The sequence below is a fragment of the Papio anubis genome, chromosome 17 (assembly GCF_008728515.1).
Source record: "Papio anubis isolate 15944 chromosome 17, Panubis1.0, whole genome shotgun sequence".
NCBI classification, from domain to species: Eukaryota; Metazoa; Chordata; class Mammalia; order Primates; family Cercopithecidae; genus Papio; species Papio anubis.
This window is the reverse complement of record NC_044992.1, coordinates 67,229,870-67,247,308: the sequence shown is the minus strand read 5'-3', so window position 1 is coordinate 67,247,308 and position 17,439 is coordinate 67,229,870. Positions and strand designations below refer to the sequence as shown.

At 49.6% G+C, this 17,439-nt stretch overlaps 2 protein-coding genes across 8 annotated transcripts in view; one reads left to right on the top strand and one right to left on the bottom strand.

Moving 5' to 3' along the window:
* Positions 1-17,439, top strand: part of RECQL5 (RecQ like helicase 5) — a 40,855-nt gene that overhangs the window by 5,699 nt on the left and 17,717 nt on the right. For 6 of the 7 annotated variants that reach the window (XR_002517788.2, XR_002517789.2, XM_021927976.2 and 3 more), the window contains 3 exons: positions 30-141; positions 2,966-3,128; positions 10,877-10,956. Coding sequence is in view for 5 of the 7 variants with exons in the window: in XM_021927976.2 (XP_021783668.2) it covers positions 30-141; positions 2,966-3,128; positions 10,877-10,956 (355 nt within the window). In the remaining 2 variants the exon portion in view is untranslated. Of the gene's footprint in view, positions 1-29; positions 142-2,965; positions 3,129-10,876; positions 10,957-11,422; positions 12,434-17,439 lie in introns of those variants that run through there. The other variant, XM_009191247.4, reaches the window with a different exon arrangement.
* SMIM6 (small integral membrane protein 6) lies at positions 14,218-16,916 on the bottom strand. The gene is made up of 3 exons (XM_009191248.4): positions 15,819-16,916; positions 15,314-15,430; positions 14,218-14,820 (listed from the first exon to the last, which is right to left on the bottom strand). Exons 2-3 carry the CDS (start codon positions 15,356-15,358, stop codon positions 14,626-14,628), a joined length of 240 nt encoding a protein of 79 aa, XP_009189512.1. The 5' UTR covers positions 15,359-15,430; positions 15,819-16,916; the 3' UTR covers positions 14,218-14,625.

Below are 17,439 nucleotides of genomic sequence, written 5' to 3'. Positions count from 1 at the left end.
TCCCTTCTCCATCTTTCCCTTCTTTACAGGGCTGAAGGCCTCTGAAAGAACGCTGGTGCAGAACGACTGGATGGAGGAGAAGGTTCCTGTAATTGTTGCAACCATTAGTTTTGGGATGGGAGTGGATAAAGCCAATGTCAGGTGAGCTTTGGTTATTGCCCTGCCTTCCTGGTCTGGGCCTGGCTCAGGGTGGATTGCCTACTGCTATGCCTAAAGGACCAGGTGCATGTACTCCTTCGAGGGCCAGAGGGGAAGGAAGCTCCAGGAGAGAGTCCTTAGAATACAGCCTAAATGCTGACAGTTCCTGTGTGGCCTGCTCCCAGGTGACTGCACAGCATGGTTCTGGCACCCCCACCCAGGAAGGGGCAGCATGCAGTCCGTCAGGCTTGTCCTTTAACACAGCCCTGTTCACTCACATCTCAGTAGGTGGTTCCTATGAGGTGGTGGGAATAAAGGAACTATAGTCACGCACCTCATATTAATGTTTCGGTCAATGACTGCATAGACTGAGATCCTGTAAGACTGTAATGGAGTTGAAAAATTCCTATCGCCTAGTGATTTGCGTCACAATATTTGTGTTATGGTATTTGCGTTTCAGTTGCCTACAATATTCAGTACAGTAACACACGAAACATGTTTACAGCCTAGCCGTGTAGGCTGCAGTACCATCTAGGTTTATGTAAAGATCATCCACTGTAATGTTTGCACAATGATGAAATCGCCTAACAAGTCATTTCTCAGAATGTATCCCTATCCCTGGTCAGGCACAGTGGTCCATACCTATAATCCCAGCACTTTGGGAAGCCAAGGCAGGTGGATCGCTTGAGTCCAGGAGTTTGAGACCAGCTTGGGCAACGTGGCCAAACCTCCATCTCTACAAAATATACATAAAAATTAGCCAGGTGTGGTGGTGTGTGCCTGTAGTCCCAGCTACTTTAGGGGCTGAGGTGGGAGAATTGCTTGAGCCCGGGAGGCGGAGGTTGTAGTGAGCTGGGATCATGCCACTGCACTTCAGCCTGGGCAACAGACCAGGACCCTGTCTTTAAAAAAACAAAAACAGGCCGGGCACGGTGGCTCAAGCCTGTAATCCCAGCACTTTGGGAGGCCGAGACAGGCAGATCACGAGGGCAGGAGATCGAGACCATCCTGGCTAACATGGTGAAACCCTGTCTCTACTAAAAAAAATACAAAAAACTAGCCAGGTGTGGTGGTGGGCGCCTGTAGTCCCAGCTACTCAGGAGGTTGAGGCAGGAGAATGGCGTAAACCTGGGAGGCAGAGCTTGCAGTGAGCTGAGATCCGGCCACTGCACTCCAGCCTGGGCAACAGAGCGAGACTCCGTCTCAAGAAAACAAACAAACAAAAACAAAACAAAAATATACAATATGTATCCCCATCATTAAGTAATGTGTGACTATTTTAAGCTACTCCCTGTGGAAGGTCAAAGGCAAGGCTCTTAGGACCATAATTCCTTGTTATTGCTTACTAATAGTCTAGAAGAGTCGGGGTGCATCCCAGCCTCCTAGCCCCACACTGGCAACTGTTAGGAAGTCTTTTTTACCTGGCCGTGATCATCAAGAGGCATTTTGGGCTACAGCCTGAAGCCCTTTGGTCTGATTAACACCAAGTAATAATACCTTGTATGATTTACGGAGCATGTTTGCATACATGGCCTTGGTGAACCTCACAGTAACCCTGACTTAGGGCAGAAATTTTATAGTGTACTACAGTTTGAAAGAATACCGACTTTAGAATCAGTTCAAACCCTGGGTCTGCAGCCAGGTGTAGTGGTTCACACCTATAATTCCAGCACTTTGGGAGGACCAGATGGGAGGATTGCTTGAGCCCAGGAGTTCGAGACCAGCCTGGGCAACATAGCAAGACTCCATCTCTATAAAGTTAAAAATTAGCCAGATATCTTGGCATGTGCCTGTAGTCCTGGCTAATTGGGAAGCTGAGGTGGAAGGATTGCTTGAGGCAAGGGGGCTGAGGCTGCAATGAGCTATGATTGTGCCACTGTACTCTAGCCTATGCAACAGAGCAAGACCCTGTCTTAAAAAATAAAAAAACAAGGCCGGGCATGGTGGCTTATGCCTGTAATCCCAGCACTTTGGGAGGCTGAGGCAGGTGGATCACGAGGTCAACAGATTGAGACCATCCTGGCCAACATGGTGAAACCCCGTCTCTACTAAAAACACAAAAATTAGCTGGGCGTGGTGGTGCACACCTGTAGTCCCAGCAACTCAGGAGGCTGAGGCAGGAGAATCACTTGAACCCAGAAGGCGGAGGTTGCAGTGAGCTGAGATCACACCACTGCACTCCAGCCTGGCGACAGAGCAAGACTCCATCTAAAAATAAAATAAAATAAACAAACAAAAAAGACAAATAAAATGAATCCTGGGTCTGTGGTATCTTGTTAAGAGCTAGTTTTGAAGGCAGACACCCCTAGGCCCAAATTTTAGCTCTGCTGTCCTTTTACTGTGTGGCCTTGTACAAATTTACCTTTCTGAATCTCCAGTTCATATTCTGGAGAATGGGCTACCTCACATGATGGTGACTAACAATTAAATGAGACATATATAAACTGACTCATTGTAGGTATTTAATAAATATTATTCCTTTCCCACTTCAAAGAAGTTATAAATAACTTATTCAAATTTGCAGTGCTCATAAGTGGCAGAGCCTCATGTTGTTTCTTTAGGTCCAGTATTTTTTCCACTGGGTTCTGGCTGAGTTTTTTGGTCCCTCATATGTGCTGATTGCCCCCCTTAACTCCTGCTGTGGCCTCTCACCTGGGCTGCTCCTAGAAGGGAGATGGGTTGCCAGTGTCTTAACCATTCTAACTCTGGGACTATCCCTCTCCCTCCCTATCTGCTAGCCTCCCTGCTCTCCTACTCATGATTATTCCTCCAAAGGACACTCAGTTTCTCCACCATCTCATGCTCCTTGTCCCTTTGGATCCTACAGGTTTGTCATTCATTGGAATATTGCCAAGTCTATGGCTGGATACTACCAGGAGTCTGGCCGGGCTGGCAGGGATGGGAAGCCTTCCTGGTGCCGTCTCTATTACTCAAGGAATGACCGGGACCAAGTCAGCTTCCTGATCAGGAAGGAAGTAGCAAAACTCCAGGTAAGGCCTGGGCAGTAGAAGGTCTTTCAGTCTGACCCACCACTCTCTAGTTTTGTGAAGCTGATTTCTGAACTCAGATGATGCTTGTATAAGCTAGAGAAGGCTGCTCCCAACCTGTAAGTATAGCAAGGGGAAATGGCATGTTGGGTAGGGAGGCAGCTTACACAAACTAGGCTAGACTTTTTCCTTTATAAATATTTAAATTATCTTAATACTGGATTTTTTTGTTTTTGTTTTTTCTTTTTGTTGGTTTGAGACAGAGTCTCACTCTGTCACTCAGGCTGGAGTGCGATGGCACGATCTCGGCTCACTGCAACCTCCGTCTCCCAGGTTCAAGTGATTCTCCTGCCTCAGCCTCCTGAGTGGCTGGGACTACAGAGCCCACCACCCGCAGCCGGCTAGTTTTTGTATTTTTAGTAGAGCGGGGTTTCACCATGTTAGCCAGGATGGTCTCGATCTCCTGACCTCATGATCCACCATTTTCGGCCTCCCGAAGTGCTGGGATTACAGGCTTGAGCCACGCGCCCGGCTGTTTTTGTTTTCTTTTTGTTGGTTTGAGACAGAGTCTCACTCTGTCCTCAGGCTGGAGTCGCGATGGCATGATCTGGGGCTCCTGCAACCTCCGTCTCTCCCAGGTTCAAGTGATTCTCCTGCCTCAGCCTCCTGAGTGGCTGGGACTACAGGCATGCACCACCACGCCCAGCCAGCCTCTTGTATTTTAGTAGAGACAGAGTTTCACCATGTTGGCCAGGATGATTATACATCTCTTGACTACCGTGATCCTGCCTTGATCTCCCCAAAGTGCTGGGATTACAAGCATGAACCATTGCACCCAGTTTTTTTTTTTTTTTTTTTTTTTTTTTTTTTTTTTGAGGCGGGGTCTGGCTTCTGTGTCACCCAGGCTGGAGTGCAGTGGCCGCTGATCTCGGCTCACTGCAAGCTCAGCCTCCCCGGGTTCAGGCCATTCTCCTGCCTCAGCCTCAGTGGCTGGGACTACAAGCCATACCTGGCCCATTTCGTTTTTTGTATTTTAGTAGAGGAGGCGGGGTTTCACCATGTTAGCCAGGATGGTCTCGATCTCCTGACCTGCATTCCGCGCCTGGCCTCCCAAAGTGCTGGGATTACAGGCTTGAGCCACGGCGCCAGGCGCGCCCAGCCTTTTGTTTTTCTGTTTGTTTTTTTTTGAGGCGGGTCTGGGCTCCTGTAGCCCAGGCTGGGTGCAGTGGCGGATCTCATCACCAAGCTCCGCCTCCGGGTTTACTCCATTCTCCTGCCTCAGCCTCCCGAGTAGCTGGGACTACAGGCGCCCGCCACCTCACCCGGCTAGTTTTTTATGTATTTTTAGTAGAGACGGGGTTTCACCGTGTTCGCCAGGATGGTCTCGATCTCCTGACCTTGTGATCCGCCCGTCTCGGCCTCCCAAAGTGCTGGGATTACAGGCTTGAGCCACCGCGCCCGGCCCTGTTTGTTTTTTTTTAAGAGACAAGGTCTCACTGTTACCCAGGCTAAAGTGCAGTGGCATAGTCATGGTTCACAGCAGCCTCTAACTCCTGGCCATAAATAATCTTCCCACCTTGAGTAGCTGGGACCACAGGTGTGTGCCACCATGCCCAGCTAATTTTTTTTTTTCAATTTTTTGCAGATATGGGGTTTCTTTTTTTTTTTTTTTTTTTTTTTTTTGAGACCAGGGTCCGCTCTGTGCCCAGGCTGGAGTGCAGTGGCGCCAATCTCGGCTCACTGCAAGCTCCGCCTCGAGATTCCTGCCTCAGCCTCCCGAGTAGCTGGGACTACAGGCCCACAACCGCACCGGCTAATTTTTTTTTTGTATTTTTAATAGAGAGCCGGGAGGTTTCACCGTGGTCTGGATCTCCTGACTGTGATCCGCCGCCTTGGCCTCCCAAAGTGCTGGGATTGAGAGGCAGGCCTGCGCCCGGCCTTTTCTTTTTGGAGTCTGGCTTAGTCACCCGGCTGGAGTGCAGTGGCGATCTTGGCTCACTGCAAGCTCCGTCTCCCGAGGTTCACACTGTTCTCCTGCCTCAGCCTCCTGAGTAGCTGGGACCTGGCCACCACCTTCGCCCGGCTAATTTTTGTATTTTTAGTAGTAGAGGCGGGGGTTTCACCGTGTTAGCGAGGATAGTCTTGATCTCCTGACCTCATGATCTGCCCGTCTCGGCCTCCCAAAGTGTTGGGATTACAGGAGTGAGCCACCTTGTCCAGCCTCCAAGTACTTATTTCTAATCTCTGCAAAAATGACAATAAAGGGACAAATATATATAAATTCACAAGGATAATGAAAGTAGGAGAGAAGACAACAGCAGGTAGAAATGATAACACATTGTGCCTAGACACACAAAGACCCTACTAGAAATCTACTCAAATTCGTAAGAAAACCTGGCAAACTGGCTGAATATAAGAGAACTAGTTTAAAGATTAGTAGCTTTTCTCTAGTCAGATGAGAGCCAAGGGAAAAAAAAAACAAAACAGTAGCTTTTCTCCACTGTACCAGAAATACCTAGAAATAGAAACAAACAAACAAAAAACTTAATTTACAACAATAAAACTTATAAAATACCTAGGAATAAGTGTTACAAGCTGTTAACAAGAGTTTTTTCAAAAAGCTCCCTAGTAGGCTGGGTGCGGTGGCTCACACCTGTAATCTCAGCACTTTGGAAGGCCGAGACAGGCGGATCACCTGAGGTCAGGAGTTTGAGACCAGACTGACCAACATGGAGAAACCCTGTCTCTACTAAAAAAATGCACAATTAGCTGGGTGTGGTGGCGCATGCCTGTAATCCCAGCTACTCGGGAGAGGCTGAAGCAGGAGAATCACTTGAACCCACGAGGCAGAGGTTGCAGTGAGCCGAGATCGCGCCATTGCGCTCCAGCCTGGGCAACAAGAGCGAAACTTGGTCTCAAAAAAAAACATAAGAAAAAGCTCCCCAGTTGCTTTAAATATATGGCCATGTCAACGTTGACAACCACTGATTTAGATGAAGAAAACTAAAATCTCATCAAGAGAAAACAAGCTCTAGGGTCAGGAGCGGTGGCTCATGCCTATAATCCCAGCACTTTGGGAGGCCAACACAGGCAGATCACCTGAGGTTAGGAGTTCAAGACTATCCTGCCCAACATAGTGAAGTCCCTGTCTCTACCAAAAAATACAAAAATTAGCCAAGCATGGTGGCGCACACCTGTAGTCCCAGCTACTGGGGAGGCTGAGGTGGGAGAATCACTTGAACCTAGGAGGTTGAGGTTGCAGTAAGCCAAGATCGCACCACTGCACTCCAGCCTGGGTGACAAAGTGAGACCCCATCTCAAAAAAAAAAGGCTGGGCACGGGAGCTTACGCTTGTAATCTCAGCACTTTGGGAGGCCAAGGTGGACGGATCACTTGAGGCCAGTAGTTCCAGATCAGCCTGGCCAACATGGAGAAACCCCGACTCTACTAAAAATATAAAAATTAGCCAGGTGTGGTGGTGGGCGCCTGTAATTGCAGCTACTCAGGAGGCTGAGGTAGGAGAATCGCTTGAACAAAGGATATGAAAAGCAAATAATATGAAAAGAAAGTTCCCAGAAAAATTTATCAAATGACATGTTTAAACATGCTCAAGTTTAGGCTGGGTGAGGTGCCTCATGCCTGTAATCCCAACACTTCAGGAGAATGACATGGGAGGATCTCTTGAGACCACGAGTTTGAGTAGCTTGGGCAATGTAATAAGACTTCATCTCTACAAAATATTTAAAAATTAGCTGGGTGTGTTGGTGTGCACCTGTAGTTCCAGCTACGCAAGAGGCTGAGGTTTGAGGATCACTTGAGTCCAGGAGGTCAAGGCTGCAGTGAGCTGAGATCATACCATTGCACTCCAACCTGGGTAACAGAGTGAGACCCTGTTTCAAAAAATAATAACAATAATAAAAAAATAGCTGAGCATGGTGATGTGTACCTGTAGTTCTAGCTACTCAGGACGCTGAGCCAGGAGGATTGCTTGAGCCTAGGAATTCAACGCTGCAGTGAGTTATGATCATGCCACTGCACTCCAGACTGGGCAGCAAGACCCTATCTCCAATCAATCAATGAATCAATCAAAATTCGAAATGCTGTATGTGGAAACTTGAAAGAAAGAAAAAGACATCTTCAGATACAAAGGTTTCAAAAACATTCCCCTGGTATATCATGTCTCAGAAGCTATTAAAGGATGTTCTCCGTTATAGAGAGGCAGTAAACCTAGAAAGCAAAGATGGAGACTCACCCAGGAGTAAGTCTTGGCGCAGGACGATATTGGAGGGTAGTCCGGAAAGATAGCTGTGTCCTAGGCCTAGGGAAAACTGGTCCAGATTGCACTAGGGGGCAGAAGACTCCAGGAAGGTAGGTTCCAAAAATCGGAGTGGAAGCTGGCATCTCTGGCTCCTATCGAAATGAATTGTTCATTATGTTAGGACAGTTAGAGGTGAATTAATGACATACTGAAATCTAAGTAAATGGAGAAAAAGCTATTTCAGGGGAAACACAGTTACACAAGAAAGGAAATGTGATCACGGCGAGTATAAAAATGCAATCACTCGGTTCAGCTGGGAACTCTGTTGACATAATCATAATAAGGAAAATATGGACTTAATAAGAAATTGTGTTGTAAACATATTGGGAAGTTGGGGGTACGGAATCTGTGTGCGTTTGTGTGTATTGGTGGGGATGAGTTACCTGCCCAAAGCATACACTCAATAGATGATGTCTCAGATATCAGTGTCTGGTTTTTGTTTTTTTGGTTGTTTTTTTTTTGAGACAGAGCCTCTGTCATCCAGGCTGGAGTGCTGTGGCGCAATCTCAGCTCATTGCATCCTCCACCTCCCAGGTTCAAGCAATTCTCATGCCTCAGTCCCTGAAGTAGCTGGGATTACAGGCACTCGCCACCACGCCTTGCTAATTTTTGTATTTTTTAGCAGAGACAGGTTTCACCATGTTGGCCAGGCTGGTCTCAAACTCCTGACCTCAAGTAATCCACCTACCTCAGCCTCCCAAAGTGCTGGGATTACAGGCATGAACCACCATGCCTGGGCTTTTTTTTTTTTCCTTTTCTGTATTAAATAATTCACAGTATTTTAAAAGGATATGTTGGCAAATAGATATGTACACAAAAAAGGCCACTGATGCATAATCACATCACTCACAGATGCTCACTGTTCTGCTAGTTGATTCGGCCACAAGTCCATAGACAAGCTTGTAACAGAGTGAAGCCAGGAACAGTCTCTGAGCAGAGCTGCACCAGAGCTTCGGTCACTAAAAGGGGAATTACCTCCAGGAGTGGGTAAGGAAGGAAGTTGGCTGCCATCTTTAGAGTTCCACTGCCCTGACCAAGTGTCCACACTTGAAATGTATAGTGCCCATTCCTCACCTAATAGTGGTTCCTGGCCCAAGGTGAGACTGTCTTTTCAATTGGGTAAGGGTGCAGAGGTCTTCCTGGTGGGAAGGCCAGGAGCTGTTGCTTAGCTGTGGGGACCGCCTGCTATTGCCCTACTCCCCGCTAGTGGGAGCCAAAGGGAAGGCTGGCTGATGAGTGCGGATTGAGGATGTGGCAGGGACTGGTGCCCCCACCTCCTTCCGTCCCACCACCAGAGGTGGGGCTTTGCCCGCTGTGTGCCTGTCACCAGCCACCAGCAGTTATGCCTTGGGTTTCCCAGGTGGGGAGGTGGTAGGCAACGTTTTAAAAAGAAAACAGGAAACTCTATTGTATTGGGGGAGGCAGGAGTGGAGATGAGAAAATGATTTGGATTTTGTGAGAGGGGCTTTGGGGGAGTTTGGTAGTGGATGGTAACTTAAGTGCTTTTTCTTCCTTTTACGTTAGTTGCAGGCTTTGGCTTAGAAAGCCCCAGGGACATGGGGTGGGGGACAGAAACCTGAGGCTCTTGTCCCTTTATCTGCCTTCACAGTACCATCTCCTTCCCCCAGCTTTATCCTGTGCCTAGGAGCCAGGCCTCAGAGCTTCCTGCTATCCACTCCCCATAAGCCACTCCTCTGATATTAGTCCATAGCCAAAGGAGCTATGGGTCCAGGCCTGGTGGCCAGCCTGGCTCAGCCCACTCATTCAGGGTGCTCCTTACCTGCAGGCAGGTGGCAACACCCTATCTGCTACCATTAGCACCTTCCAGAGCCCACCTGCCCTGCCCAGCCACATCCTGCTCTGCCCCATCTGGGATGCTGTGCTCAGGGATGGGCTGGCAGGGCTGCACCCAGCCTCCCTGGTAAGTAGAGACTCAGGAAACCTTTTCGGTCCTCCTGTTTTCTGATTGTGTGATCCAAGGGGTACACACTGGCCCCTTGGGTGCCAACAGAAGGGCTTGGGAATCTTGCTTTCCTGATGTAGTTGACTGCCCACCCCCACCCCACATGGGTTTCCGAGTCGGCAGGTCAAGCATTATTTTATTTTACTTTACTTTATTATTTTATTTGAGATGGAGTCTGGCTCTGTTGCCCAGGTTGGAGCACAGTACCGCAATCTCAGCTCCCTGCAACCTCCGCCTCCCGGGTTCAAGTGATTCTCCTGCCTCAGCCTCCTGAGTACCTGGGATCACAGGTGTGTGCCACCATGCCTGGCTAATTTTTGTATTTTTAGTAGAGATGGAGTTTCACCATGTTGGCCAGGCTGGTCTTGAACTCTTGACCCCAGGTGATCCGCCCACCTCAGTCTCCCAAAGTGCTGGGATTACAGGTTTTTGTTTTGTTTTGTTCTTGGTTTTTTTTTTTTTTTTTTTTTTTTGAGACAGAGTCTCCCTCTGTTGCCCAGACTGGAGTGCAGTGGCGTGATCTTGGCTCACTGCAAGCTCCGCCTCCCGGATTCATGCCATTCTCCTGCCTCAGCCTCCTGATTAGCTGGGACCACAGGCCCCCACCACTGTGCCTAGCTAATTTTTTTGTATTTTTAGTAGAGACTGGGTTTCACCGTGTTAGCCAAGATGGTCTCAATCTCCTGACCTCGTAATCCGCCCATCTTGGCCTCCCAAAGTGCTGGGATTACAGGCGTGAGCCACCGCGCCCAGCTGGGATTACAGGTTTTAAATTGTATTTTAAATTCATGTTTTAAGGTTGTCAAAAGGAATCACTTAACATTAATATATCTCCCTCCAATATACACAGAAGTATATATTTCGTATATGTTAAGTTTACAACCTTTATGCATGTGTTTACTATTATTAAAATAGGGGATGTTGTATAGTGCTTCCTAAATGCCAGTCTGTGGGCCCTTTACATGAGAACCTCCTGAGAAGCTTTTGGGAAACTCTCAAAATCTCATCCCAGAAAATTCAGTTCAGTATTCTGGGGGTTATGATAAATAGTCAGGTTTGGGGACACTTTTGTAAATGGCTTTATTACTGTCATTTAATATTTTTCTCCCTTGTTACTTTTTTTTTTGAGACAGAGTGCAGTGGCATGATCTCAGCTTGCTGAAACCTCCACCTCCTGGGTTCAAGCAATGCTCCTGCCTCAGCCTCCCAAGTAGCTGGGACTACAGGCACCCACCGCCACACCTGGCTAATTTTTTTGTATTTTTAGTAGAGATGGGGTTTCACCTTGTCGGTCAGGCTGGTGTCCAACTCCTGGTCTCAAATGATCCTCCTGCCTCAGCCTCAGTGCTCAATCCTCAGTGCTGGGATTACAGCCATGAGCCACCGTGCTCGGCCTCCTCATTACTTTTTGTGCCTCTAAGGTAGTCCAATTCTGTAAGATTTGCTAAGGTGTCATTTTTTTGTCCGCAGGAAAAGAGAGGGAACAAAGCATCTGATAAAGCCACTATCCTGGCCTTTGATGCCCTGGTGACCTTCTGTGAAGAACTGGGGTAAGTGACTTATTTTGTGTGTAGAGCAAAGTGTCAGTGAGATCATTTACTCCCCTGGCCCCGCTAGTTAAGCAGCTGACATAAGACAGCCCGTAGGCTACCAAGGGACCCCTGCCTGCAAAGGCTGTTGTGTTGGGCAGCGTGGAAGTCAGGACCTTGCTGTTCTCTATTGGAGTCCCCAGGATCTCTGGCAGTGTGGGGATTTGCTCAGTCTTCTGAGTGGTATCCTTCCCTCCACTCCACCCTATTCTGGAATGGCTGGCCTCACAGGCCACTCAGTTCCAAGGGATTTGACCGGCTCTGAGCTGTCGGCTTTGTGGTCATCATGTGCCACCGAGCTGGGACTTCTGGCATCACTTGAGTAGTTCTCACCCTTATCCAGGACCCACACAGAAGCCTGTGGCCCTGCTTACCTCGGGGAGTCATGTGCTTTGAACCCACACATCTGTTTTAGCTGCATCTGCAGGCGATGGGGCAGGGGCCACAGGAAGAGCCCAAGGGCTGCTCAGTGTAGTCAGGTCATGTCCAGGCATGCGGAGCTATGAGTGCCTGGGTGAGAGACAGCCAGGAGGAGTCTTTACATTTTGATTGAAAAAATTCTTGGATTCATCTCATCTCATGGAATGATCCTGTCGGGGGATGACACTGACGTGATTGCTTCAGACTTAGAGGTGAATAAATCGAGGTCCAGAGAGGTCACAGTCACGCAGCTCGTGGTAGACTGAGGCCACTAAACACCCGGCTCCTGATTTTCAGCGGCATGCTCATTTTCATACACCTAGGCCATCTTGGTTTTTGCAAGAAAAAACCAAGGAAATCAGAAAAGCTCTTCTTTGGGCTGTGTGTTTTTATTTCCACCTCCTCCTGTTCACCAGTGAGTCGGTGGCTTCTGGACTGAAGCTATTTTCTTCTCCAAACTGCCATCTCTAATTTGGCCTCTGTGGCAAGACCACGCCCAGCAGAAGTGGTTGGCTGCAGTGCCAGGACCACCCTTGCCTGCAGCCATTGCGACCAGAGCCCTTTTCAAGCACAATTAATACGGGAGTTGCTAAATTTGGCCTTCTTAGGCTTTTTGAGTAGAGCTTCCATTTCTGGTGAGGAATGAAAGGGCCAAGTGTTCCTGTTCATTGTGAGTCCTTTTTGCTGAAAAAAGCTCCGGGGCTGTCCGAGGCTCTGGAATGCTCTCTGGAGGGTTAACTCTGCCCGTCCCCAGGGTCTGCTCAGTCTGCCAGGCAAGGGAACAGGTCCTCCCAAGGGCTTCTGCCTTTGTTTCTCCTGTCACCTTCCGGGGAGCTGGGACTTCTTAGTGCATCGGTGGCCTGGTTGCCAGGGGCTGGGGTCTAGGCATCTCTGGACCCAAGGAGTCCAGGTGACAGCATTGTGCTGCCTCTTGTGCAGCCTTGTACGTGTCTCCTTTGCTACATGTGATGATTCTGAAATCCAGGCGGCAGGCTGGAATAAACACTGCTGGCATGTCTGTATTGGCTACTGTTCTTTGAATAAGTGAATGTTTGTTTATTTCGTAACTGGTGTGTAGCACAAAGAAAAAGCCCCTTCTCCACCAGATATTTGCTCCCTAAGAATAGTTCTCGTTGGAGGCTGAGGTCGAAGCAGCCTCCCACCAGCGTTCCCTTGGGGTAGGCACCTGGCAGCGAGGGACAGAGCCAGTGGGGTGGGCTCAGCAGAAGTGGGTACATTTCTGCAAAGGAAGCTGTAGGTTTCCGGTCGGTTTGTTGTGGGGTCTGAGGCGCATGGGAGTGGGACCAGCAAAAAAGATACTCAGGTCAGTTAACTAATGAGGCAGGGCTGTGGCAGTCAGCAGTTTTCCTGTCCTCTCTATCTGTAGCTACTTTCTCTGGGCTATAACCTTGAAAAAGCAGTGTTTGATTATTCATGACTATGAGTGTCTTTTAGTGTCATAGGGAACAGTTATTACGTTTGAAGCAACCTCCAGCTTGAGGCCTCGGCATTTTGAGATGGAAGAGCAGCCTTGTGTTTAGACCTGGATTGAATTGGGCCCTGTTGTCTCCTGGGATCTTGGGGCTGGGGGTGCCCAACAGCCCGGCATCTTCTTGTTTATCTGTGTGTTTACTCATTCAGTCATTTATTCAGCCGACAAATATTGACTGATGCCAGCTCTGTGCCAGGTACATTGGACTTGGGGGATACACTGGTGGGCAGAAATAGCCCCGTCCCCTGCTTCATGGTGCTTGGTCCAGTGGGGAAGGGAGCACTGCAGATAGTCACAGCAGAGACATGTAAGTCCCAGAGCCGGCCATGGTGGCTCACACCTGTTATACCAGCACTTTGGGAGGCTGAAGCGGGAGGATCGCTTGAGCCTGGGAGTTCAAGAACAGCCTGGGCAACATGGCGAGACCCTGTCTCTACTAAAAATACAAAAAAACACAATTAGCCAGGCATGGGTGGCACACGCCTGTAGTCCCAGCTGCTCAGGAGGCTGAGATGGGAGGATCATGTGAACTCAGAAGTCTAACGTGCAGTGAGCCGAGATTGTGCCACTGCACTCCAGCCTGGGCGACGGGAGTGAGACCCCATCTCCAAAAAAAAAAAAAAAGGCCGGGCTCAGTGGCTACTGCTTGTAATCCCAACACTTTGGGAGGCCGAGGCGGGCGGATCACGAGGTAAGGAGATCGACACCATCCTGGCTAACACGGTGAAACCCCATCTCTACTAAAAATATGAAAAAAATTAGCCGGGCGTGGTGGTGGGCACCTGTAGTCCCAGCTACTTGGGAGGCTGAGGCAGGAGAATGGCATGAACCCGAGAGGCGGAGCTTGCAGTGAGCCAAGATCATGCCACTACACTCCACCCTGGGCGACAGAGCGAGACTCCGTCTCATAAACAAACAAAAAAGACATATAAGTCCTGTAAATGGTGTTTCGAGAGTATAAAACAGGTGGCCTTACCCTAATCCTCGAGGGTTAGGAAAGATTTACCTGAGGGAGTCAGGTTCAAACTGAGATATGAAGGATGAGGAAGGACTAACTAGGCCATGGAGTCAAGTGTGGTGTGAGGGAGAGCATCCCAGTCAATGAGAATAGCATGCGCAAAAGCCTTGTGGTGGGAGAGAACACGGCATATTCAAGAACCAAAAGACACGCTGAGAACCCAGGGGCAGGGCGGGGTGGGGTGGGCGAGATGGCTGGAGACAGGCCAGACTGTGCGGGCCCTGGTGAGGCTTTGTTCGGGAAGCTTGCTCTGGTGGCTCTATCTGGATTAAAAATGAGCTCTCACAAGTTAGCAGATTTGTAAAGGAATTTTTACTTCATTTGGTTGTGTCTTTCTCTGGCAAGGATTTGTGAAATTGCTGGCTGGGCCTGTGAGCCTGTTAGAAAACCTTGTTAGCCATCGCTCCTTCCACCTGAGGCAGTGGAGCCGTCCTCTCCTTGTGCTTTTAGTGTTCTGGTCAGGGAACCCGAAAACCAATAGGATCAAGGAGCCAGAATTGGTCTCAGACCAGCCTCCCCATCTTACTAGTCTGACCAACCCTAAGCCAGATGGAATATTTTACTAGACTCTTTCCTGGTGGGAAAGGAAGACACCAGGGCCCGGCCCCTGAGCCAGAGGGGACCGCGGAGGGGCCCACCACCAGAATGGGGCAGGTCAGCTTGCCTCCCCTGCTGCCGTCTCAGTCCCCAGGAAGTCAGGTCACTCCTCTTCACCCTCTTCACGCTGAGTGTTTTCTGTGGAAGTGAGTAAACCAAACACGATGGCAAATAAGATGAGAAGCAGGATAGCGGTGATGAATAAGATAATCACTGCCAGGCCCCCCTGGTCCCAGGGGTTCTGCCAGAACACATCATTCCAGATTGTCTCTTTGAATACCAGTTGGTCCATGAGAATCTGGAAAAGAGGGACAGAGGACCTGAGTGCAGGCAGCCCTCCCAGGCCCTGTCCCAGGCGCTATGCTCTGCCCGCTGACTCCAGCCTCTGTAGCAGCTTCTGTGAGCAGCCGGCCCGCCTGGCGGCCAGGGGACATGAAAGGGCTGGAGTCTGTGCTTGATGCCTGCAGCCAGCAACAAATGGCATTTCCCCTGCTCTAGATACAGGAGCCAGGACTGGCGCAAGGAGTGGGGCCCTGGATTTTTCCTGGGGGCTGCCCCTGGATTCTCCAGTCCTTCTTTCCTGAGTAGCAAGTGTGAGCAAGGACTCTCTCTCATCCCTGAAACCTACTTGGCTAAAATCTAAAAAGCATCACGATAGAGCCTCACTGTTTTTCCTGCACCAACTGCCAAACATTTGGGAGGCATTCGAGAGAGTGTATAGGAGCCAAGGAGTGGCCAACTCTAGCTGAGGCCTTGGTGGGCTCCTTGGAGCAGCTGAGAACAGAACTTACCAGTCTTCTAGAAGTGGAGCTCCTTATCACAGACTGCAAGCCCATAGCCAGGTGAGGGCAGCCCGGGTGAAGGAGGAGGGAGCCATTACCCGATTCTGCTGGTAGCTGTTCTGGGTCCTACAAGGGCAATTCAGGGTGGTCCTTCAGGCTCACACTTCGCGGGAGGCTGAGCTGAAGAGGCCGTCAGGTGACCAGAGCTGCACCCTGACTCAAAGAAGCAACTGTTGAGAGGAAAAGGCGTGAGCGTGGCCAAGCGGCCCTGACTAGACCTTCGTTGCTGTCACCAAAGCAAACAAAGGTGGGCTAGGACTGGTTGCCTGGCAACCACAGCTCCCTTTCTGCCTTTCACGTTCCCCCTTTGGCTCCTTTCTGCCCTTGTGTGATGTCATTTTGGGGGTGCTCAGTGCACGTGTTCATGAGTCCCTCCTGAGAGAAGTCAGACTTGGGGTGGACGGGGAAGAGACTGGACTGAGGGCCTTTGCCCCAGGCCATCGGGCCACCTCACCTGTGGCTGGGCTGGGCTGTCCTCTGTCTGGATGATGTGTGGACTGCGGACTTGCCCTGAGCTCGGGAAGCCCTGGGGCTGGGGCTGGGACTGGCGTAGGGCTTATTTCCTGTGTTGTGGGGTGAATGATTAACTGCAGCCCTGGGTGGCGCCTGGTGCCTCCTGGAACTGTTTCTGGGGGAAGGGTTGCTCCCCGCTGAGGCTTCCCATTGGTGCCTTTGTCTGCCCCTCGGGCACAGCCTAAGCAACATTGTGTGGTTGGTTTCTGCCCACTGGCACAATAGGGAAGCTGGGAAGAGGGAATCAAGCCTGTGCCCTGGTGCTTGAAACCTAATGGCCACCATTTACTCCTTTAAAAGCTAGGATGTGAGGGCCCACTGTGGCCAGGAAACAGGCACTGTGTGTCCAGTTGTGAGATCAGAGAGGCGGGCCCTGCCCTCCAAGCGCTTCCCTTCTAGCCCTCGGGTGCTTATCACAGCTGGTAAAGATCTGGGAGCTTTTAGAAATGCCCAGGCCCCACCTGGTGCCACTTACATCAGTCTCTGGGGGTGCCAGGACATCATATTGTTTACACGTCCCCAGATGATTCTCCCCAGGTGTGGCCAGGGTTGGATGACAGATGGTGGCAGATTTAGAACAGTCGTTCTTAACTATCATTGGCGTCGCTGACCCACGTTACCTGATGTTTTCCATTTCCTTGTGTGAAACTTACTGACTAAGGCCCTTGGCATGCTGAATGCTCACAGCAGTGGGCCAGTCTCTAGCTCACCCTGTGTGTGCAGCTCTGTCAGTTAAGTCAGATGCTTATCAAGAGTCAGGTGTTGGTTCCCAAACCTGTTCATGGCAGTTGTAATTACATAATTGAATTTAACATCCCGGGAACCAATGAAGCAACAATAACAGCTGAAACCCCAATTTTACATGTGGGGAACGGGCACAGAGAGGTTAAATAACTTAGCCAAGGTCATCAGCTAGTAAATAACTGAGTTGGAGTTTGAATCCAGCAGCACACAGTCTGAGCTCTAAAGCACCTCAGAGCAAGTGGAGAAACAAATTGTTTCTAGAAATACCTGTTGAGGCCGGGCGCGGTGGCTCAAGCCTATAATCCCAGCACTTTGGGAGGCCGAGACGGGCGGATCACGAGGTCAGGAGATCGAGACCATCCTGGCTAACACGGTGAAACCCCATCTCTACTAAAAAAAAATACAAAAAACTAGCCGGGCGAGGTGGCGGGCGCCTGTAGTACCAGCTACTCGGGAGGCTGAGGCAGGAGAATGGCGTAAACCCGGAAGGCGGAGCTTGCAGTGAGCTGAGATCCGGCCACTGCACTCCAGCCTGGGCGACAGAGCGAGACTCCGTCTCAAAAAAAAAAAAAAAAAGAAATACCTGTTGACCACTTTGGGATGACTTTGGAATCACTAAGATAATGTTCCTGTTGAAAAAGGTGCAGACACGATAACTAAACATTAGGGACATTTTGTAAAAACCCAGAAGGCTTTCACACCCAGATTCCTTTGCCTTTAAGTTCCTATGACTTTAAGTTTTTGTTCTGCTTTAAAGAAACCAAAACTAGAAAATAACAATACAGGAACTCTGGTTGGCAAGCCCACACTCAGAGAAA

What these genes read in the sequence shown, in the direction of transcription:
- SMIM6 (XM_009191248.4), bottom strand. Translation starts at nt 15,358, where the DNA reads ATGGGCTTGCAGTCTGTGATAAGGAGCTCCACTTCTAGAAGACTG. An exon ending in GCTCCACTTCTAGAAGACTG is followed by an intron (nt 14,821 to 15,313) that starts GTAAGTTCTGTT and finishes CCTCTTTTCCAG; the next exon opens with ATTCTCATGGACCAACTGGT.